This window comes from Marmota marmota, unplaced genomic scaffold (genome assembly GCF_001458135.2).
Source record: "Marmota marmota marmota unplaced genomic scaffold, marMar, whole genome shotgun sequence".
NCBI lineage: Eukaryota > Metazoa > Chordata > Mammalia > Rodentia > Sciuridae > Marmota > Marmota marmota.
In genome coordinates this window covers 25,756,723-25,780,874 of record NW_026000242.1, presented here as the reverse complement: position 1 = coordinate 25,780,874, position 24,152 = coordinate 25,756,723, and the positions used below count along the sequence as shown (strand labels likewise).

Below are 24,152 nucleotides of genomic sequence, written 5' to 3'. Positions count from 1 at the left end.
TCCCTCCCTCTTTTTGCTGAAAGAACCCTATAAGAAGCTTCTCTACATGTATGTAGTCATTTACATATTCTTTTTCTTTATCCCTCCCTTTCTTCCATCCTTCTTTCCTTTTGCCAAAAGTATCTTAACAATTAAAAAAGCACATGCTGGAGCTAAAGAGCACTTAAATTTGGTGAAAGGGAATTTAAAATGCTGTTTACATAAATAAACAAAAGCTTTCTACTAATATAATCAGGGACAACAGCATTTGGTTTAAAAAATTTAAGAGAAATGTGTTTCCCAACTATCATAGTACAGGGTTTTAGTTATATTATTACTGCCAATGAAATAGATTCTTGGGCTGAACATGCACTTTGCCTATTGGAGGACCTTAAGAAGATGTTACATAGGTATTTACATCTCACAAAATTTCATCTAGAGTTTATTGACTACTTAAGTTATAGTTTTCTCCTCCACAGTAGGTAAATATTTTCTTTATAAGATTCTGTGATCTTATAGGAAAATGAGCACTTAATGTCACATCCCCTTTGTGATCTTCAGGGCTTGATGTTAGGCAGCAGGCATCTGCATTACTACCTTTCTACTTGTTAGGAGTCCAGTTCTGACCACTTACAAATCTTATTTATGGTTTTAACTTAAAGGAGATGGCATTTTTTTGTTAAATAAAGTTCACCAACAAAGTGGAAGCTTTTGAAATATTAAGTGTCTAATACCTTTTTAAATTTTTAAACAGGATGCTGTTGAGTCTTTTCAGTTAACTTTTTAACTTAATTTTGGGGAAAAATATTACAGAGTTCTAGAGTTGGAAAGGAATGTAGATAGTTCAGCCCCAAACCTCCTTTTTTGGAGTGATTAAAAAAAAAAACCCTGAGAAAACACTTATGGAAATAAAAAATGGAAATTGTGGATAAAAGAATTAAAAATTGAACTTCCTTTAGCAACCATAGTGCAGAAGGAGTTTGAGCTGTTCTCTCTTTTTTACTAACATTTATTCTCCCATCACCTTTCTCAAATTCTTTCCCTGGCTACATATTGGGGTTCAGAGATAATTTGGGAATTACATACTCCTTTCTCTTTATGTGTGGTGTATAATGCTTATCTTTGTTGGTGTTGGCTTTATGTGTTTGCTATCCAATCTTTCAAGTTCTTTGGGACAAGGAGTATATAAAATATCAATTTTATTATTATTCCATTAATAATGCTAGTAAAACAGAGAATTGCATACATATTTTGGCAGAAGGGAAAGGGACAATGGAACCCTACCAACATATACAACAGTGGGGCAAGAGAATGCAGAAAGGTTCTTCTTTTCCTAGAGGCCCAGATTTCTCTCAGCCTCCTTGCTTCTCAAGAAGGGCTGAGTAAAGGTGCTCAGGCAGGCTGTGGTTTGGGGGCCCTATGTTCCCTCAGCCCAGTCTGACCAAATGCCACAAAGCAAGTCAGATAAATGCCCACAATGCCTGAGAATTAGGCAGTAATTAATAGGTGCTGTGCAGATAAAATTTTAATACAAACTTTCTAAGTGAATTAAAGAACATTAAAATGACATAACTCAGCATTTAGCTAGTACTAAAAGCTTCCTACAGAATAAATTTGACCGTAAGTATCCATTACTATTAATAGTTCTCAGAACTTTCTGGGATGTAGTAACAATATCATTGGTGAATGGAAAGTATGACTTCATACAAGAAAACCACCTCTGAATTTTTTAAAACTATTTTTTACACATGGAATTACATACAATACAAATATTTACTTTACAAGTAGAAATCTTTACAGTTATGGGTTAAGTTACAGTAATGCAGGTAATATTAGTGCATTCATTTAGAGCAGAGTTATTTATTTTCAGGGCTTAACACAAAACCAAGAATGAATTATTTGCTTAAATTGCTTTCTAGTCTTTGAACTTGAAAAAAGGATGAAAAATTACTTCTACTGCTTGTATAATATATCAAAATGATAAACAATGCCAACAATTAAGTAGTCTGGTATTTCTACAAATGGAAGATTGTATTCCAACAGCTCTTAAGTTGTAAATCCTAAGGTTCTCACTAAATATGTCTATCAAATTGTCATTATCTCAGCTTTCAGGAAAATTGCATCATCTTTGGTAATAGGCTGCCAACAAACAGAAACTATAGATTACACCATTTGTTCCAAAGAATCCTGTATTTTAATGAATAGCTGAATAAATAGACATTAATTATGAAATTCACATTAAGATAGAAGAAAATCCAAACATTCTGATTGCTTTATCTCTTAAATTTGATAGCTACTACAAAACATACTATTTATGTTAGGGTAAAAATAAACTGAATCACAGAGTGTAACTGGGAAGTACTGGCAGATATATACAGAAACATGGAGGAACAATGAAATAAAAGCGTTCATATGTACATTATTTTTCCTTTCTTTTTGCATGGAGAAACACTGTTTTATAAAATGAGAAAACACACAGTAGACCACATGCAACAAGGACGAATACAATGTGCACAGTAGAGTAATCAAATAAGACGCAAGAACTATGGGTTTAATAAAGAATTTGAGAGCAGAAAAAAAGGAAAGAATTGAAACCTGGAATGCTTTCTTATTAAGGTTTCAGAATATAAGTTTGTCTAACAAGCCTCTCGATAATTTTCAAAGGTTCCCACTTGACCACCTATGGTTTAAATGTAGAGCTAAAAATAAACCATATTATTGTACAAAACTTTGTATATTAGCATACAAAAGGTAACAATTTACTTTTTGTATAAAATATAACCTTTTGATAGTATATTTATTTCACATATGTATAAATATAACCCAAAGTATATGTTTTAAGTATTTCTACCAAAATATTCTTTACAAAAGTTTACAAAACAAATCATTTATTTATATTTACAAATTAGCACAGAAAATCTGAGCCAGTGATGTTGGTATTCTATAAAGGAAGGAGGTTGCCTCTAGACGTTTTTAAAGACTGGGAGAGGGCTTTGCAGAACTTTCAAAATGTGTTCTTTCAATGCCATGGTGGTGCACACCCGTAATCCCAGCTACTTGGGAGAATGAGGCAGGAGGATCGCAAGTTCAAGGCCAGCCTGGGCAGTATGGCAGGACCCATTTAAAAAAGTGTGTTCTTTTTTGAACAGATATTTAAAGACTTGGTTTTTAAATGACTTCAATTAAAGTACATTTGATACTTAAATATGAATGTATAACTAAAAGGCTGACAATAACCTTTGCTCCTCTGTAATTAGTATATTTTGCATCCTTCCCAAATCTGCACATCTTCCCCACTTTTAGCACATCTGTATATGGGTACTGAGATCAAATTACTCAATAAAAACTTTGATATAGTACTCAGCCCTGTGGGATAAAACTTAGATATGAAGGGCCCATAGAATGTGGCAAGGAATTATCACATCAGGGACAGAAGAATGAATAGGCCACAACTAACATACTACATCTTATTTAGCTATTCACCCCAATTAAAATAATGTTTTCTCTTCCAATTATGCTTTCCTCTAAACTCTATGAAGTAGATTTGTACCCATTCCTACCTGCTACTTCTGTTTCTTTTACCTCCAATTAAAACTCAATACTTTCTAATCTTAGTTTTTATTTCCAACTTCCTTTTCTTACAAACCATTCTCTAGTCATCAAAATTAGTATGGAAGACAGGCTCAATTTCACTCACCTCAGGAACAAACCAGTAAGAATCAATCATAATAAATAATACCTCAGGCTACTTCTGGCCAAATAAATCTCCTTATGGCAAGTCCAGTGTCGGTTTTTTAAAAAATGAAATCTGATACAGACAGGTGTGCACCAGTATTTCAGTGTGATTAGGACAAGTCTTATTTGTATCTAAAACTTGGTAGGGGATGGATTCAGATGGTTGTGGAAGCCAACATCGAGTTATGCAGCCCTTCATTCTTATTTCATTACTAGATACAACATCCCACTGAAGTATAGAATATGTGGGAGAATTGCAAAAATGAGGACCAAATCTAGGGAAGAAATTCTATCATCAGCTGGATGTTTTCTAGATTCTGGCTTCCCCTCACCTAGAACATCGTTCAGTTACTCCAAACAAATCATTTCAATCTATCCTGAAAGCTTTAGGAAAATTAAATGAAAAGACAGTGGAAAATTAAACCACACATATCCATGAGAGTAAAATAAGGAATCTGTTGCTTGTTGCTTGGAACTAGTACCTCCCCGTGACACAGGGTTGAAACAAGCTACAAATTCTATTACTTTTCTTTCAGGGAGAAAAAGAGCTTGGGATGTCTATTTTACACAATTAATTACACATTAACATCACAGTTCTGTTTGGATAAATTGGCAAATATGTCCTGGAGTTCGGATGGGGAAAAGAGATCCCAATGTTTTACTTTCAGGTTTCAGATTTTAAAAAAGAATTTGGACCAATATGTTCACTACAGCTAGTCTCTGTTTTTAAGCCACAGTATCTTCATGTAATCCATGTGGAAGTCAAAAGTTTGGCCTTTACAGCATCCTTGTAAAATTCTGCCGTTAGTGCTTTGAGTTTGTGAACTGTCTGCCCTTTCTCCTTCAGGAGTTGTTCCCCAAGATTTCATCAAGATTGATGTCTTTCATCCAGTCATCATTGCCAGGCTCTGTCTTCAATAACGAATCAATGAAATCAGCATCACTGTTGAGGGCTGGACCCATGTTATCAGTCTGTGGGCCGAGGAAGTCAAAAGCTAAGTCACTGCCATGGTCAGTTCCTTGAAAAGCCCTGGAACTTTGGTTGGATGAAGGAAAAGTGTTGGGTGTCAGGGATGGTGGCTGGTTTATACCTGTCCTTGACTGATTCAACCCTGTCCCTGACTGGTTCAAATTAGACAAAATCTGTGTGCTTAGCTGATTGGGTCTGAGATTCAGACCCCTGAGTGGACCCATGGTTTGTCCATTTAATGCTTGGTTCATTTGGTTCATGGGTCTCATTTGCACAGCTGGTGTTAACTGGTTAGGAGGAGCCACTGCTCTCTGGGAGAATTGCTGGCTGCCCACTGCCTGCTGCAGTGACTGGTTTGGAGTATAGGCGGCAGGCGTTCCTGTAGGGAAGCGGACTCCTGTGGACTTCAGAGCTTCCTGCTGTTTGGTTGTTGCTTCTTGAGAGGCCCAGTTTGGTGCTGTTGTGTTGGATGTGATCATAACATTGGATGTTCTCTGGGTTGGCATGCTTGCCATATTGTGGGTTAAATTTGGTCTCAGTTGTTGTGAATTGCTAACAGATCCAGCTCCAAAAGTGGCCACATTGCTATTGTTATTTGGCCCTAAGGTAGATGACCGTGACATCAGAGGGTTGTTTTGATTGGCTATAAGTTGATTTGGATTTCTCTGTTGGGTCATTTGACTCATTCCTGAAGGGACACTATATGTGCCAGGCTGATTACAAGGCAGATTTCCGTACATCCCAATGTTCTGAACTGCTGTGGATAATGATGGCATTCTTGTTCCATGAGCAGTAGACATGAGGCTGGAATTGGGAGTTAAAATTGTGTGTGTTGAAACTGGGTTTGTCAAAGCCTGGTTAGAGTTCAAACTCACCGTCGATGAGCCACCTAAGAAAGAGAAGAGAATTAGATCCACTCATAACGGGGATATTATCTCCTTCTTTATAAGCAATTTGCAAGACCTTACCGCCTCTGAAACTGATTTTAGATGCAAGAACAATTTAAGATAAATAATCATTGAACATATTATGTAAAAAGAATAAGACACCTTTGAGGAGAAACATCACCCTGAGTCACTCCTTAGTTCAGAGTTTACGCATTATAGAAAGAGCACTAAAATAGAATGGCTTTCTCTTAAAGATAGCGGGGAAAGGAGAAGATAGTGAAAACTTGTAAGGATGGCCCTAAACTAAGAAGGCCTTAGCCTAAGTAACTACATTTTAAAATAAAACTGCAGTCCCCACTAGCCAAGCCTATGAAGCCCTCCAATATTGTCCTTGGGCATAGCTTGATAAAATAAGTACTTTCCACAACCCTGATAAAACTCAGAGTTAAGTCATTGTCATTTGCCTTCACCCTGATAAAGGCAGAGGCAAGAGATCAGGGTGGAAACAAGCAGACCAGATGTCCTGACCCCAGAATGAAAGACATCACTGAGAGACCTGGTAACAGCTGATAGGGATTGAAAGGATGAGTAGAAACCTCAACATTTAGCATAAATGATGGAGCAAATGAATCAACCAGCTGACACTGATGCCCACATGCCAGAGAGCCTGATGAGGACCTAGACTAACATCCCAACTCTTCTCATCATTTGCCTGATCCTCTGCATCATCCTTATCACTCTCAAACTCTACAGCCTCATCTTGACCTTGGTGAGAACAGCAACTTCTTCTTAGGACCCTCTCCTCAGCCGGCAAGTCTCCATCGCTTCCTGACCTGATCACTACGGTCTGAGTGAGCGTGCATCTGCTGGACTTAAGGTCTAAGACTTGAGACTTTAGATCTGGCACTTGAGCTTAGCATGCAGAGGGAATGTCTGTAATAGGTCTGTCATGATTAAGGATATTTGCAGTGCTTAGAGTTAACTTAGAATTGTTTGCTTTGAATTGATTATGTCTATTGGAGTGCCCAGCATTAACGATAGTCATTTTCTTGATTAAGAACCTATAGAGGGTCTGGCGCTGTGGCTCAGCAGTAGAGCGCTCACCTAGCATATGAGACAAGCTGGGTTCAATCCTCAGCACCACATAAAAATAAACAAATAAAATAAAGGTATTATGTCCAACTATGACTAAAAAAAATTTTTAAAAAGTACCTATAGAGTGGAATTGTATTGAGTGATTTGAGTGAATAAAGCACTGAAAAGGGCAGAAGCATGTGGACATTTTTTATTTCTCCCTCTCGAGTGCATAAATTGCACCTTTGTTTGTCACAACAAAACTGAACAGTTTTCTTCTTTTCACAGTTATGATTTTTACTATTTTTAAAAAAATACTTACCAGAATACTGAGCAGCTGTTTGCAGATTGCCAACATTTCTTCTTTGGTCTTTGTAATCTGGGGGTGGCCTTGTCAAATGTCGGTTTATCTGATCTTGTGGAGCCATTTTCTCCTTGAAAACACAAAAAGAAAACATGTTAATTTGTATCATTACTTTTTCACTTATGAAATTTATGTGCTATTGAAAAAAGTAAGAATACAGGAACAATTTTGTAGTCGAAAATTATAAAGTATGGCCTTATTTAGTAGTGCTAATTCAGAGACAAATCTTTTCAATTTCAATAAACTTTCTGCATGGAAATGTCATTTTTTCTCCATAACATACAACATGCGTTTTGGGTATAGTAACTACTCTCATTTCCTTTATTTTGCAATTAGTTTTCAGTAAGAACTAAAGTTCAGTGAGTTTTGAGACAACATTTCTAGTTTTATGTTGTAGCATGCCTGATATGTTTTTATATCTATGTATGACTCAGGTGCCACGAGTTTGGAAAACCTGAGTAGCATTGCCAGATAAAATACTGAACACCATGGAATTCTGTTTTTTTATTTGTCAAATCTGGTAACCCAAAAGAGGAAGAAATATTAGGCACTATATGCCCTCTTTTGACCCCTCATAATTAATCTTCCAAGGTAAGTATGATTACTCTTGCTAAAAAAAAAAAAGAGAAAGAAAATGGAAGCTTTGTTAGACTAAGTAACTTGCTCATAGTCACATAGTATACAAGAGAGACCAAATCCTGAGTCAAAAACTTGAGACTTTTTCCTACCATATAAAAATACAAGAATTCCTTGATATTCTGGTTATCAGTGCCCCATTCTAATAGCATAGAATTTTGTCAAACTCCCTTCTATTCTTTCTTCTGGGACCAGCCACTTATAGATCTTAAGAATAGGTGAGTTTGGGACATGTTATGGTTTGCATTGAGGTGTCCCCCCAAAGCTCCTGTGTTAATGCACCAATATTGGGTGGTAAAATGGCAATGGGAGCTCTAACCTAATCAATCCATCCTAGTTTGAAAGGACTGACCCAGTGGTAACTGTAGGCAGTTGGGTCATGGGTGTAGGTGGGTCACTAGGTGAAATGGGTCACTAGGGAGGTGTCCTAGAAGGGTTCACTTTCCCTATAGCTGCACCCCCTCCATTTCCTGGCTGCCATAAAGTGAGAAGCACTACTTTGCCACACCCTTCTGCAAAAACGTTCTGCCTCACCTTGGCCCTAGAGCAATGGACTCAGCCGACTATCAACTAAACCTCTGGAACCTCCTTTAAGTGCTCTCGACAGGTATTTGGTGACAGCTTTGTCAAAGCTGACTAACATAGGAGGTAAAGAGATATAAATATTACTTGACTTATTTAGATTGTCAGTGCCTTCAGTCAAAGACAACCAGGAATAAACCTATTGGGTTTGTTACTTCATTCCAGCAAGGGAGAACATACATCCTGGAGAACCATGGGGGTGTCTCAGTAGGAGCACATGTTGGAAAGAGCCCACCACACGATTTGGACTTTGGGTGATTTAGGGAGGGTCTAAGTAAGAGGGAATTTTTTTTTTTCTGGATTGAAAGCTGTCAGAAAATGACATTGACTGTATGACTGAGTAAAGAAGTATTTATTTAGCAAACGAGGCAGATGTGTGGCATTTTGTGGGTCACACAATGACCTTGTTTGTGCCTGTTTTTGGACAAAATTATGAAGTAGCCTTATTTTGTCTCACTTTATCATGGTATCAGAGTAACTGTCTGAGGTTGATATTTTGTAAGATTGTTTATGTTCAACAGAGAACAAAATAACTTGGCTCTGAATGTCATTTCAGTTCCGGACCTCAAGGGCTGCTTTTTTTCTTTCTTAGCATGGATCAGGAAACTTTTGGAATTGCTTCACAGCTTTTGTATATATTCCAAAGCAACCTCCATGTTTAGAGATAAAAATAATTGGCATAGGTAGAACAGAACACTGTAATTACAGAAAAGTTAATAAATAGGAAAAAAAAACAACCCTTGTAATAGATGAGTCAATTAACTGGAAGCCAAATGTGCTCTGCCTAATTAGAACTCACTTCAACCATGGGCTTCTCAGTTTCCCTTCAAATCCCAAACCTTCTGAGTAGAAAACATCTACTATAAAGTGAGGGAAAGGGCCTTAAGACAACAACAAATCATTTCTTGTTTCTAAGAAGGAAACTTGAAAGACAGTGTTTTTTGGACATCAAGTAACTCATTTAAAACACAAATCTGATGAGCTAAGTGTAAATGAATCAGAAACATATGGATTACATTTTATTTAAGCACGGGTTTACAAATTAAGGGGAAAAGTGGTTGGTGAAACTCTTTTCTGGTTTTGCCCAAAACCTAAATGTTTAAAAAAAAAAAAAAAAAACAGCTTGAGATGTTCCACAACCCAAATGTGGCAATGTGCAAGGATCCCCGTTGTAAACTATTGTGTAAACTGACAGTTTTGAATTTTAAGCCAAGCATAGGACGTTCTGAATTTTTCTCCTTTCCAAAAAGCATCTTTCTTACAGACTTAGGTGTTTCTACTAAGGATGAGAGGACATATGTGCATACGTGTGTGCATGTGTGTGTGTGAGAGAGAGAGGGGGAATTGGGCCCTTGATTTTCCACAGTAGACTAGGTTTCAACCTGGATTTAGTTTTATTTTTGATGTGTTCCCCAAAATCTTTCTTTTACTCCCAGGGCTCAATTGTTGTTGTTCAAAGGGTTAACATACACCTCTCTGAAACTTGAGTTCCTTAAACTACCTTCCCACAAATAAGGTAGACCTAATGGCCTTGTGCACAGATATTACCAAGAACTGCCATGCCTTTGCTTTGGGCGGAAGGATAATGAAGCCTAGATTCTAATGCTGTATGGAGATAGCTACATTTTACAAGAGAATGACATTCCCATCCTTCACAGGCCATCCCTGAAGTTACTACCGTGTAATATGAAATTTAGTTTATCAGTTAATTCTCAGGACAAGCCACTTTCTTTTATCCAAAACCCTAAGATATAAATCATTCATACATGTACATATCTGTCTTGCTTTAGTCTCCTCATCTGTAAAAATGTGAGATCTGTATAATTATAGGACCTTCCTCATACTCCTATTTTAAGGATAATCCTTTAATTCTGTAAAAATTCAGCATGGTATCTGGCACACAGTAGGTGTACAATACGTGTCAGTAATGATGATGTTCATTGCAACAGGAATTGCTCATTTCTTTGTGCTTCATTGGTGGGAGAATAGAGAGTAACAGACTTTCATGAGAAAATGTCTCAATTTAGGTGTCTATCTGGTCTTGCCAACTGACTGCAAAGGACTACAAAGCATATGCTAATGTAAAGTGGTATCAAAGACTGTTTCTTCCTGGATATGCTAAAAAGCATAGGCACCCTCAATGGTGTTCAAACAAAGAGAAAGTGAATGGTTTATAAAAATCACAAAAAGTGCAGCCTCATTCTCATGCATCTCCCACAGCTTATGCCACTGCCCTTTGCACCTGTCCCAGTGTGACTCAACAGGGGCTTGGTGAGAGGCCAGGGCCAGACTAGATCCTCATGGAATGTGTATGCCACTTTCTTGTCTTTGAGTCAGAGATGAAAATCCAGAAATCCAACCACTGCATGTCATCAGATTAGTAGTATTGATGGGAATAATAAAAGCATACCTATGTTGCAATGAACTCAATTTTAGATGGAATATTTTCTTTTCTCCTGCCTTTTGTTTCTAAGCTCTTTAGTTTATAAGGATAAAAGAAAAGGAGGAAGGGAAGAAAACAGATGGGAAGACTGGAGTTTTCAAAACTAGAATTTGTAGGAAAAAACCAATGGAATCACTTTGTGATCCAGGCAGTGGCTCTCCTATACCTTATATATCAGGGTAGTACTCAAGGTCATATAATGTAAATTTATTTCTTACTACTCCTTATTCATCATCAAATAAATTTATTTCTCATTATTTCTTCTGATATGTTCTGGACTTCCAACTTATTCCATTTATCATTCTTTAAAAAACTTATGTGATTGTAATATTATTATTTATACTTTTCATTATACATTACATCTTTCATAATGTAGTTTTAAACAACAAATATATAACCAGGCTCTACCTTTTCTTCCTTGGTCCACCCTCCATGTGGCATGGGAGACCCTACTCTCTGGCAGAATGCTACAGTCTTTCTAAGTCAAAGTCAAAATTTATCTTCTCTGGGAGATTATCTTCAATTTTCCTAGGCTGAATTAATCTTTATCTCCATTACATTTTCTCTTACTATGTCTATACCTTAGCTATAATGCAAAACTGAATATAGTACTTCTTGTTTTAAGTCCTTAAAATCCTCTCCATTATTTTTCAGACAATGTAAATTATGGTTTATCAAGCTCTGTCCTCTGGCTTTCTTGCCCATCACTTCCCTACCTTTGTGCACATTATATACAATGTATTATGCATTGTCCTTTATTGTCTCTGGATCTTTGAATATGCTGTTTCTTTGGGCTGGCACAACTCCCCAGTCTTCCTCCCTTCTCCCACTGTACCTTCAGACCTTCAGTAGATATAACTTCCTCTCAGAAACCATTTCTAGTAGTTTTTACAGCATAGGATTTGATCCCTGGATTCCAATGGCCTATTTATTTGACATCCCAGTGGGCTATAAGCTTTTCTGGGAGCAGAAAGGATCTTTCTTCTTTATTGTTGTTTCTTCGCTTAAATTAATATTTACTGAATAATTATGGTATTTACAACACTCTGCATTTCTGATTCTTGCTACAAAGCTCCTTGAATATAAAGTTATTTGATGCAATTTTTTCTCTTTTCTTTTTTTGCTGTGCTGGGGATTGAATTCATTGCCTCACATACTCTAAGCAAGTACTCAACTGCTGAGTTATATCTCCATCCCTTATTTTTCTTTTTTCTTTCTATCTTAATTCTGTTATTCTGGAAATGTATAATTTTGTCCCTTTCTTATTTCATTTGGTCAAACAGTTTGAAGGCAAAGAATGAAAACTATTATAGATGGGGCTGTGTTTTTGACAGGGAGGAAGGAATCAGATCAGATATTTTATATTTATATCTGAGGATACAGAGGGATAAACAGATAAATATTGAAGTTGGATTTATGCTTAGGTAGTGTTTGAGAAACACGACTTTGCCTTTCTTAAAAGGTCATACAAGTGGGGCAAAAATAGGAAATATACTTTTAATTTTCTTAAAAAATCATCTTCCATTCTGAGATTCTGTGTTTTAAAAGCCAGATCTTAGTTTTGAAACTTCATGTTGAATTTTTAAACTGCTTTTAAAACTCGTTTATCTCTAAAATCAGTTTGGATATGAGTTCATTAAAATTCTATTCACTATTTCTGCCCCTTGGGGCTGGGGAACAACAGTGGTTTCTTTTGCTTGATTCAAATGCCCATGTTAGTCATTCTAGGCATTCCTGTGCCAGGCAGGGCGAGCGAGCCAAGGTGCTGTGCATTCCAAGTGTCCAGCAGCTGGAAAGTCAAGTTTTTTTTGTTTTGTTTTGTTTTTTTTCCTGCAATGCTTTAAACATATATAGTTAGCCTCCCTTACAGCCAGGACACCCTGTCGCTGTTACAGAAGTCAGCACAGAGAAAAGGGCAACAAATAGAAATGGAAGAGAATGACCTCCTTCTCTTGAACCAACAAGTATGTGCGTTAGAAGTTAGCAAAAAATTTTTACCGCATCAACTAGCATCTGCTGCTGGAGGAGAAGCTGCTGTTTCTGCTCCATGATCTGCCTCTGTAGAGTCTGTTTCTTTCCCATCAATTGCTGATTCAACAGTGACTGCTGGGAGTTCATGTAACCACTTCCAGTGTTTGGATTTGAGCAGGGGTTGGGACTTGGACTTGGGCCTGTGTTCTGGCCTACCACAGAGTGTTGATCCTAAAGAAGAGAAAGGAGGGGGAAGCTACCGTGAATTAAAAGAAGAAAAATGTAGCACAAAGATCACAAGCTTAGATTCCAAACATTTTTCATCCTGTTAAAGATTGACCATGCTTAATGGGTTGGAGATCAGAGAATTTTTTTTGAAATGTAGACATAACTGCATATCACAACAACCAAAGCAGGTAGGTTAATGACATCAGGACCCTGGATCAGCTCCCATGTGACTCTGATGCTGCAGACTCCACATTCCAGAAAGTGTTTGTAGAACCTCAAAGAAAAAAAAAAGTACTATAAAACATATGGCAAGCCTTTCAATTTCTCAGGAACAAACACCACAGAGTAAAAAGTACGTCCTTTTCCCTAGAGGCATGTATTATTGCTGATCCAGAGATCAAAATGATGTTCCAAGTCATGTATTTAACAATTTAATGACCATTTTGGACAGACGGCATTCTTCCTTGCCCAGCTTTCTATGACACGAGGGCAGGAAGGCCTATGAACTTCTGTTTTTCAAACACTTTGAAACCTGGAAAGATTTCACTTATAAGACACTTGTTAATTTCACTCCCTCATCAATAACTCAGTAATCTCACAGCATTATCCAGTAGAACACCTAACCTACTGAAGATAAGAAAATATTGATTAAAAACTCACATTGCATATCAAATAAGATGGATGTTGGTGAATTGCCATTCTAATTTGAAGAATTTTCCAGTGCGTAGGCACTGACAGCTCAGGACCCTACAGGGCAGAAAGCCAAACCCCATCAAGTATTCTCATGAATTCCCAATGATGTGTTTAGGATTGAGCTACTGGGTAAAAAAGACTAGAAAACATAGTTCTGACCTTTGAGAATTTGTCACCTAAGTAAGGGTTAATACACTTATGTATATAAAGATGAGAAATTATGGAAGCACACTTTAGATTATATAAACACAAAGATCCCCAGACTTTGATGATAACCATTTGAGAATCAGATTATAATGCAGATGCCCTGGCTTGCCTGCACCAACCAATCTGTTCTTTCCTCAGGGCTGAGTACCCTTAGGTTCAACAGTGGAAGGGAATGTGTTGGGAAGAAAAATCAAACAGCAGGAACAGGGTGGGGAGATCCTTCTCACCAGTTTGTTCAAAATAATCAAAGCCATCTCTGGAGGACATCTTCTGAGGCTCTGAAGGAGTCAGCCTCTAATACATATATATCCCCATAACCAGTCAGTTCTTTCAGTGTTAAATCCACCATGGCCCTTGGAAAAGATTTTGTGTGCCTACAGACCACTAGGAATATGGACATGAAGACAGCTCTTGAGAATCACTAACAGAATGGTAGTAGAGGAAGATCTTTGAATTGAATGTCTTGGAGGGCAAGTAGAAGGGGAAATACATGGAGGACTGAGGGTAGAGCCTTTGAGTCCATGCAGACCAAGGAGAGGGAAGCAAAGCCTGTGATAGGGAGAAAGAGGCAAGTCAGAGAAGTGTAAAGATTGGTGGTAGAAGAAATCAAGCTGAGAGGGAATATATATGAGGCAGGGGTTGGCCTTCCACACTCTATTTCAACCAGAATAGAAATCTGCTCTTTTCTATGACATCATTTGGAGTTTTACACAAGACTTTGAAAAGAGTCTTTCATGTTTAAAAAAAAATGGCTGACAAACATAGGTAGGGAAATTTAAAGGATTTTTCAGACTTCTTTGAACAGCCATCCAATGGACAAAAGCATGAGCTCTGGAGACTGGGCCTCCTTGGTTGTGGCATTTATTAGTTGTGTGGTCTGGTAGAAGTTAATTCACCTCTGTAAGCTTGCATTTCCTTAACTGTAAAATAAGAACAGTAATGGTACTAACTCTTTGGGGTTCCTGGAAGAATTAGGGTTGATAATCCAATGCCTAGCACACAGAAAGTACTCAGTAATGATAATTGTTCATAACTGTTAATGTTACTCAACACAAAGGAGCTATAATCTGTTTTTGTTTGATTTTTCCTTGTGAAGCAAAGGACACAGGTCTTGCAGACTGCTGAAAGCTGTCTGTATCAGCTTTATTAGAAATAGAGAGCTCTCTGTTCAGTTGCAGGTTATGATTATGAGCCACTGATGGAGTCAGGGAATTACCTTCATTCTCCTACATGGAGATGTTAAAAAATGGGCTGTCTTTGTGGGTGAGCTTCTTTTACCTGTGTTATAGGACTGCTCAGGACTCCAACACTATGTTCTTTGTTATATTGGCCTCTTTTTAAACATCTAATTATTTTTTCAATATACATTTACCAAGTACTGTGAAATGAAGGTAATTATATTAATGACATAAAATAAATCAGGTAAAATTTAGAAGAGTGTCAGGAACATAAAACTTAATAACACATGATCTTAAATAAATTCTTCTTATATACTTCAATTTTAATTATCAATAATTTGCTTATTTACATGTTTTTGTATTTTTTTTATATTACAGAATGCTTTAGAGACCATTGTCCTTGTGAAAGAGCTTATACTTATACTATAAGGTATATTTGAACTGCAGATGTGATCTGGTGAGTCTCCAACATGTTTTAAACATAGGTTGGCCCTTCTGATCTCTAGTTGGCCATAGTCTCCTCTACTTCATATTTATTATAGCCAGCTAACTCCTTCATTTGTATTATGTCTCCAGTCTATGTAAGCAATTAGAGTTAAGATCCATAGCTTACAAATTACGTAGCAAGATAAGATATGCCACACACCATACATATATATTCACCCAAAGTTGTGATAGTAAGAAGTGATGCCTAATAATTTTCACTGGGTAGTATGAAACCTACTAGTACCTTTGGATTAAGACCCAGATCACCTAATACCTAGTCTAGTTTCTCATGCATCCATCAATGAATGTGACAAATTTGCTGAATGTCAATTATTCTAGGAAGTTTTCTATTTTCTAGAGTTTAAAAAAAGTATTTAGAAATAAAAATAAAACCATGAGAAGGAAAAGAGGTGGACAGAGTTTTCAATGGCAAAATTGGTGAACTTCAAAATGATTTCTGGAAAGATCAGGAAACCACCCTTCTCTAAGATTTTAAAAAGATTTTCACGTGTGCCAAGAAAATGTAGCTATGTCTCTTTCTCACTCTAATTAAACAGATGGACTGTGCTAAATTTAGTTTCACTCCTTCACAATCCTAAAAGATATTCTAGGACTCCTTTCCCTAGAGTCCAAGGGTTCTCTAAATTTAAAACTAGTGATGAGGTGAAGGTTCACTGGTATGAAGGAAAGAATAAGAGATATATGCTCTTTTTGGAGTTTTGTAGATTTTTAAATCTGTGGCTTCTAGCCCATGGACCCTACCTTGTGCTCTTCTATATACATTCTTTCAGTTCATGATTAAAATAATATTTTGCTGCTATCACATTTTTTTGCCCTTATGTTAGCTGTGAAACACAAAACACCTCCTTCGCAGACTCACTGTCATTGCCAAGATGTTGTGCAAACTTCAGTACATAAAATATTTTGAAAGAAAAATATGCTCCAATGCATTGGCTCTGGTTTCCATGTTCAGCTTCAATCTTTGCCTTAAACTCAGTCATGTAGAACTTGAGATCACAGAAATCATCTGTTTCTCCCCCAACACATTTTCTCTGGAAGGGCATGTAAAGGTCATGGTAAAAAGAGCACATCTTTAGCCTATAAATGACAGTGTATGTGTGTGATTGTGGATAACTTTATAATATTCCCATTAATGTAGTCTTTTATGTAAAATAAAACCCAATTTTCTAGAGAAACTCAAGTTAAATACTGATGTGTCAGCAAGTAACAGTCACATGACTGTTCCATTTTGTGTATTTTTTTTTCCTGTTTTTACTATAAAGTTGCAGTACTTAATATTTACCTACAAATTAGGTTTTTGATCTCATTCTCCTGGGATTTAATATTAATTTACACTTGATATGTATTTATAATGATTCACATGAATGTGAGAGAGTGTGCATGCATTTTGAGATTTTTAGAGTCCTTTTAAGTCACTAAGATAGGGTAGCATGCCAGTGCTTAAACATGGTTCAAGTTTCTTGATCTTTGTTTTCATCCAGCCCATAACTGCTAGACCAATGAAATTACACATCTATATTCTACTAATAATCAACCTGTCTTCAGAATTCTTAACTTCTCTCTACTTTTATTCATTCATTCACTCATCTAATGTTTGTTGAGCATTTACTATGCATCATGCATTCTTCTAGGCCTTGAGAATAAAGCAGCAAACAGACCAACATGACTTTTCATGAATCTGGAACAAACAAAATTTTTTAATGAGTTTCAGAGTCAGAACCTTTTTGTGGAATAAATTCATTTTTCCAAATGCCATCCCAACCAAGAAGGGTTGGAGATCTCAGTTAAGCATTTCTCTGGTTCTGCACAGTTGGTCCTGCACTTACTCTAATGTCCAATTTTGAGCATCCCCTGTCTCTAAGGTTGTAGGCCTTTCATCAGCATCTCACTACTGTGTCTCAAACCACTACTAGCTTTTAGTTACCTAATTTATGCTCTTTCATTCTGAAAATATTTAAAATTATCCCAAATCAGTAATGAAGATCTCATAATAAATTCATGTACATATTTTTTTAAAAAATCTCCATCCTAGTCTACCATTTAAGAAGAACCTGGATATTCTTGATGGAGTCACTACATTCTAAATAACTATGGATTCAAACTCCATACAGACAGTAGACAAAGCCTCTCTCTGTCCATTCATCCACTTGCCCATCTATCCATCTATCCTATCCGCCAACTTGTCTATTGTCAACCTGTCCGTCTATCTAGTCTAGTTCAAATTCAAAAGCAACAGTCCTTTCTATCACATTCCTAATCATTCAGCTTCTTATATTACAGAAAAATTCTTGGTATATTATTTGAAATACTCTTCAGCATTTTGCTGTTGTTATTAATAGCATATGAGTGAAGAAAATGCTAAATACGGATCTTTGCACAGAATGAATTCCATGCATTTCTTAAACAAATAAACAAACAAACATATATCTACTGACTGTAACATATGTGCCAGAAATTTTGTTAGGTACTAGAGAAATCAAGATAATTTGGTCTTACAAGGCTTTCACCTCCAAGGAGAAAAAAATTGTCATACTCTGAATTGTGGACAGTGATGTACCACAGCACCAAAGTATGTGACTACTAGAAAAGCCTGCTGCTGCTTGCCTAAGCTTTTGATGTTTGTTTTTCTTTTTGTTTTGTTTGTTTTTGAGACAGGGTCTCCTAAGTTGGCCAGGCTGACCTTGAACTTGAGATCCTCCTGCCTCAGCCTCCTGGGTAGTTGGGATTGCAGGCATGTGCCTCCAGGCCAGGCTCACTTTTAAGTTTTGTAACTGTATAATGATAGGCAATTTATTTCCCAGAATGCTGTTACAGATATTAGTAGACCATCTGGAAAATCATCTATGTGATAACTAAACCTTTTAGCTGGAGACAATCAAACAATTTTATAACTTGGCATGTGTGTTTTAAAGTATTGTAAATGTGTCAAAAGCATCCTTTCCCAAGTTTGTTACTTCGTTGGTTTAACATTTTGTTCATGGGTCACCACAGGAAGTACTTTTAACCCAATGAGTTGCAAACTATCTTTAAACCTCCTAGAAAATTAGGGGACATTTGAATTCTTAATGGCAACCCTTATCCTCCCTGTAATTGCATTTCACCAAAGATAATTTGAAGAACTTTTGAAAAAAGTCGAAATTTTAAAAATAAGAAAAAATCCTACTCCTCCAGCCTAACCAGCTGGCATCTAATTGAACATTTCTAGCATAAATATTTAAAGAAATGGTATGTATAAAGAAAATCTTGTAAATCTCAGTAGCAAACAGTGGAGGAGAGGCTGGCCACTGGGTCGTAATTGGACAAAATGTCTCTGCAAATCATGGTCAATATGTGTGAGATCTTTTTAAAAAATGTTAACTAACAAAATTCTGGGATTACCTCTTTCTTTCATTGTAAGGCAATACAAGGGATCCGTCAGTCAGGGCTGATTTCACCAAAAGGTAAAATGAAGTGCAGTTACACGTCTCTTAAAGCAGCAAACAAAAACATCAACTGTTTCATTGAAGTATATTGAAACATCAGGACTTACTGAATTCAGTCAATTTCACTGCTAAAGCAGTTTTGTGGGATGAAGAGTGACACAGTAACTTTCACAAAGGAATCAAAGTTATAGGGCAGGTATTGTTCTCTTACTATTAAAAAATTTTAAAAAAATATTTGTGTCATTCTAGGTATCTGGATAAAGTGTCTGTTTCTTTTAACTTATTTCGAAGTTGGATATTTAATGATTTTTTCCTCCCACAAAAATGAAATAATGTGGGTTATTTGAGATTTTGGCGTGGGATGACTGCCCTTTCTTTTTCTTGGCTTCCAGAGCTAGGCATCTGCAATTTGCAAAACAAATTCAAGATAAAGTACCCAGCTGGGCAAGTCTGTACAGTGGACCTCACATACTGGTTTGCTGTTCAATCAATCTTTTTTTTCCCCCCTCTCTTCTTTCTTTCCCTCTTTTCCTCTTCTTTCCCTGTCTCAAGGAACTAACTGCTCAATTGTTCCTCCAGGCTATTCATCTTCTGAGCTGTCTGCTGATAAAGCCATTTACTTATCTCTGGCCTGAGAAACAAGCTGCCTTAACTGTTGCCTTCCCTCCAAGCTGGCAGGCCTACTCACTTCTTTCTTTGCTTGTGGCATGGAGAGTGAGGTAGCTGTGGGTGGCTAAAATAATTGAACATTCCTTGTCTGACACCACAACAATGACAACAACAATAATGATGACAACAAAACAATTCATCAGGAAACCGTCCAGGAAACAGCCTGCAAACAGAAGGACTGAAGGGATAAGACACTCCTGTCCTCCGGTTGCCAGGTCTGCCAATCTCCTATTTCAAAGGTCAGCAGACAATGACATGATGTGCCAAATCCCCCTGCCACCTTTTTTTGGTAAATAAAATTTTACTGGGGCACAGAGGTTCACACCCATTTACATATTATCCGTGGCTGGTCTCACACTCCAACAACAGAGCTGACAGAGTTGTGACAGATACCTTAATCACTCACAAAGCATGAGATGTTTACTATCTGGCCCTTTACAGTAAATGTTAGCTGACCCTTGTTCTATTTAGCTATATTGCCCAGGGAATGCTAGATATTTTTGTCTTTCATAGTAAATTAAAAACATATACCTTATAGAAAGTACCTAGCAATTTTTGGAAGTAACCGGCAAATTGGGAATAAGAAATACTTATGAGATCTGTTTGCAATGGCCATCCATTCCTGCAGCTACTATAGGTAAAGGAGACTGAAAAGCAATTTAGAGATCCTTTACCCAACTTCAATGTATTGATGACACATTACCCAGAAAGGTTAAGGAATTGACATGCACAAGGTCATACACACTGAAATGTGAAGAACATATATCCAAATCTAAGAAGATGCATTAAAGAGAAATAAACAAAAAAAAAAATTTGCTTGAAAGAAGTGTATGTAGCTTGTCTGATAGAATAGGATCTATAGGAGTGAGGGGTCAGGTAATAGAGATGCTGAAAGGTGGAGTGTGGAAAAACAGAAGAATGTATTTGCTTTCATATTTTCTTAGTCCTTTGCCATTATGAACAGTAGCTGCTTTTTTCTTCCTACCTAATAGGGCTTTTTTTTCCCACTTGCTCAGCAAGGAAATTCTGATTGTATGTTTATAATCTGTTTGGTTAAATGAGTAGAATGAGTTTTGTGGTCACTATAGAGTTCATCCTTCAGATGTTACTTAATTTTCAAGTCACCAGGACACTGCATCTATTCTTAGCCTCTGGGGTGGACACTTATTATGGGTTGGCACAGAGACCAGTTCCATGAGTGAGGAAGCAGCACTGGGGTGGGAGAACAGCCAGGAACAAAACGTCAGTGGGTCAGGGTGGAGTGGCAAGAGTTTGGTAACTCAGGGGAAGGAATGAGAAATTGGTCTTAAAAGAGAAATTCTTCAACTTTAGAAGGGCTTTTTGTGGCAGACCTGAACTTTCTGTTTCGTAAGTTGGCTTCAGCTTTCTGCCCCTGGAACAGTGGTTTCAAACCTTTCTATGCATCACAGTGCCTTCTGAGGACATCACCAAGCTGTGGATTCTGCTCTCCTCTCATTCCCATAAACACAGAGATGACTAGGGATTTTGTCTAACAATTTCAGGCAGTTTACAAAGTCTCTAAACATCTACAGACTATACATAGTCCTCAGGCTGAAAACACCACCCCTACTCATTAAAGGTTAGTGTTTATGAAAGTCATGAAATGGCATTCCCTGGAGTACATCCTCTATACCTCACTGTCAGCTTGAAACTATCCACATTTTCCAGCAGAAGCAGAAAAGGGGGACAGAACTTCCTGTTTTGAGGCATATGAGGTGAAAATGCTGCCTCTTTTCAAAGTCAACTGGAAAACCAAAGAAAAAGAGGCAAAGTTGAAATTGGTTGCTAAAGCCAATGTTTTTGAAATGGGTGGCCACCTTGGAGGGGCCCTTGGCACAAAGGACATTTCAGGAAGGGCTAGTGGAAGAGGATGGAGATCATGAAGTGGACAACTACAATGACCATGTATCTGTTGCAAGGCAAGAAGGTGCACAGAAGGAGTCCCATTCCTAATAGTTATCATTTCTTGAAAGTTACGGTGACAGGCCATATGTTGAAGGCTTGGCATTTATTATCTGATTTACTCTCTATACTAATTCTCTTTTGATTATTATCCACATTTTAAGGATGAGGAGATAAAAGTTAAGAAATGTGTCTTTTTTTTTACATGCATGTGTTTAAAATGCAAAATATATCAAAGGTGACTTGGCTTAATCAAACAAGGTAATAGGCAAAATATCCCTCTGTTCTAAAAGCAATTTGAGCGGGTTGGCAGCAACAATGAAAAGTGAGTTCTAGGATCAGACATACCTGGGTGTAAATTTCAACTCAGCATTTTTCCACATTGTATGGGGATAATGATACCTCCAGGGGTGGTTTCTAAGAACAAATAGCCTACAATAAATGAAGCACTTAGTATAGTGTTGTTTGGTATGCAATGAACTCAGAATAAATATTAACGTCCCTGCTTACGCGAATCTGACATTTGCTGGACATCATCTGTGTATTTAGGGATAAATAATGTATAATTTCTGATCATCATGTACTGAGGGTAGGATGTAGTTTACAACAGTCCAGCAATAAACCAATAAGTAGTAACTATTCAAAGATGTTCTCAGTCAGTTGAATTTAGTAGTGACTAAGCATTATTACCACTGCTTCTATCAATTAAAATAAGGCTGGAAAATTGTATTTCATGATAATTTTATCTTTCATTGAGTCCATTCTATAAATTGTGTTTATATTAATGACTTATTCTTTTCTCTAGGGTCTATAACTCCTCTCTACAAAAGCATTCATTTCAAACATTAGTAAAAAGTGAAAGATTTATACAATATAAAGAGAAAACATAGTACGGGTATATGCTAAGGACCAGTTTTACACTCTAAAATTGTCTGTTCCTGTAGAAGTGTTTGGAAAGTAGTGTGGTTTTGGATGAGATAATTATCAATGTTCCATTCTCATTAAAGGTGAAGGCCATTCAGGAAACAAGTAGTGATGGAGAATGAAGAAGGGATAAATGACACCACAGTTCAAAAGGAAGGAAAGCTCTCCTAGAGGATTACTCCTTAAATCAAAATTATGGCCAAATTATACATGGAACAAATCAGAAACTTGAGAGAATTGATTTCCAAAGCATGCTTCTTATGCAATGGAAAGAACAAAGTTTTTTTTTTTCCTTTGGGAATAAAAAAACCAAAACAATATGTTGTTTGACTTTAGAGTTTCACCTCCATGAAATCTATATATACTTATTCTAGCTTCTTAAAAGCTTGTCTCATTTTCTTATCTATTAAGGGCTAAATAATAAGACCTCCCTCTGACAATTGCTGAATGGCTTAAGTAAAACCATGTAGGTGAAATATGTGGCACAGTCTTTGGCTCATAAGATGGTGTTGATAATGGTGCCCTCTCCAAAATTTACTTTGAAACTTAACCCCCATCATGGTGGTATTGAGTTAGGGTCTTTAGCAGGTGATAAGCCATGAGGAATTATGAATGGAATTAGTGTACTTATAAAATGTCTTTCAAGGGTAATTTACATCCTATTTTTCCTTCTACCCTCTGCCATGTTAGGATGCCACCATGAGAAGAAGACAATGGTTAAATAGGTCTCAGCAGACACTGAGGCTGGGACCTTGATCTTGGACTTCTCAGGCTCCAGAACTAGGAGAAATAAGGGTTCTGTTCTTATAAATGATCTGTTCTGTTTTATTTTGCTACAGCAGCAGAAATGGACTAAGTGTTCAAGGAAAGTTAGCATTTATTTTAAACTATTATTTGCTCTCACAAGATTTTTATTATTTTTATCTTATACACAGACATTCTTCTAGGAATTTGTTTCATGTGTCTTATGAACCTCATTAATGCTGTAGTCTTCTTTCATACCTCTTTAGGCCTAACTTTCACCAAGTTTAAAATATGAAATTTAGATTATAATCTCTAAATTCCATTCTAGTACTAGAATAGTTAGAATTCTACTTCTATTTAATCCAGTGAATAATACATAATACTGTGATGAAATAATTCTATTATTTTTACATTGAGTCTCAATACAATATAACAACATGGCATGCTAAGATTTTACCTCTATAATAAATAATAGATTAAGCCATCTCCGGGTAAAGAATGAGGGATCAAATTGACTCTCTTCTTCTGAAGTGATTAAGGTAAATGAACTTAGATTTGTGATTGGAAATGTTGAGGAAATGTATTAGAATTCTGGACGCATTAATATGTATAAATGTAGAAGACACAGTGTAGAACTATATAGTTTTGGTAATAACTTCTGACCTTTCTCAAGTGATTCCTTAGAAAGGTCCTGTATTTTTCCCAGATTCTGTAAATAATCTACAAACTATTTTGCTAGAGATAATTTCTTATGTTTTGAATATCCATTCTGCACTAAAATATACAAAACTTATTAGCCTATGCATTAACCTATAAATTCTGACATATTTCCTCTTATGAGAAATGAGAGAAAAATCTTGGTTATTGTAGGCTGTCTAACAGGCATGGAAATCTAGATGCAATAATAAAGTAACTGTGCTCAATATCTTCAAATATACTCAGCTACTCTAATGTGACATGATTAGCTATTTTTGAATGTATTATTATAACAACCACAAAGGACATTAAAAAGGAGC

General features: G+C 36.7%; 1 protein-coding gene across 1 annotated transcript in view; it reads right to left on the bottom strand.

The window, feature by feature from the left end:
- Positions 1 to 1,161: 1,161 nt before the first annotated feature.
- Maml2 (mastermind like transcriptional coactivator 2) overlaps positions 1,162 to 24,152 on the bottom strand; it is a 326,229-nt gene continuing 303,238 nt past the window's right edge. Inside the window, exons 3-5 of the mRNA XM_048795774.1 lie at positions 12,669 to 12,872; positions 6,968 to 7,079; positions 1,162 to 5,573 (exon numbers count right to left, since the gene is read on the bottom strand). Of these exons, the coding sequence (XP_048651731.1) occupies positions 4,558 to 5,573; positions 6,968 to 7,079; positions 12,669 to 12,872 (1,332 nt within the window). The 3' untranslated portion in view covers positions 1,162 to 4,557. The remainder of the gene's footprint in view (positions 5,574 to 6,967; positions 7,080 to 12,668; positions 12,873 to 24,152) is intronic.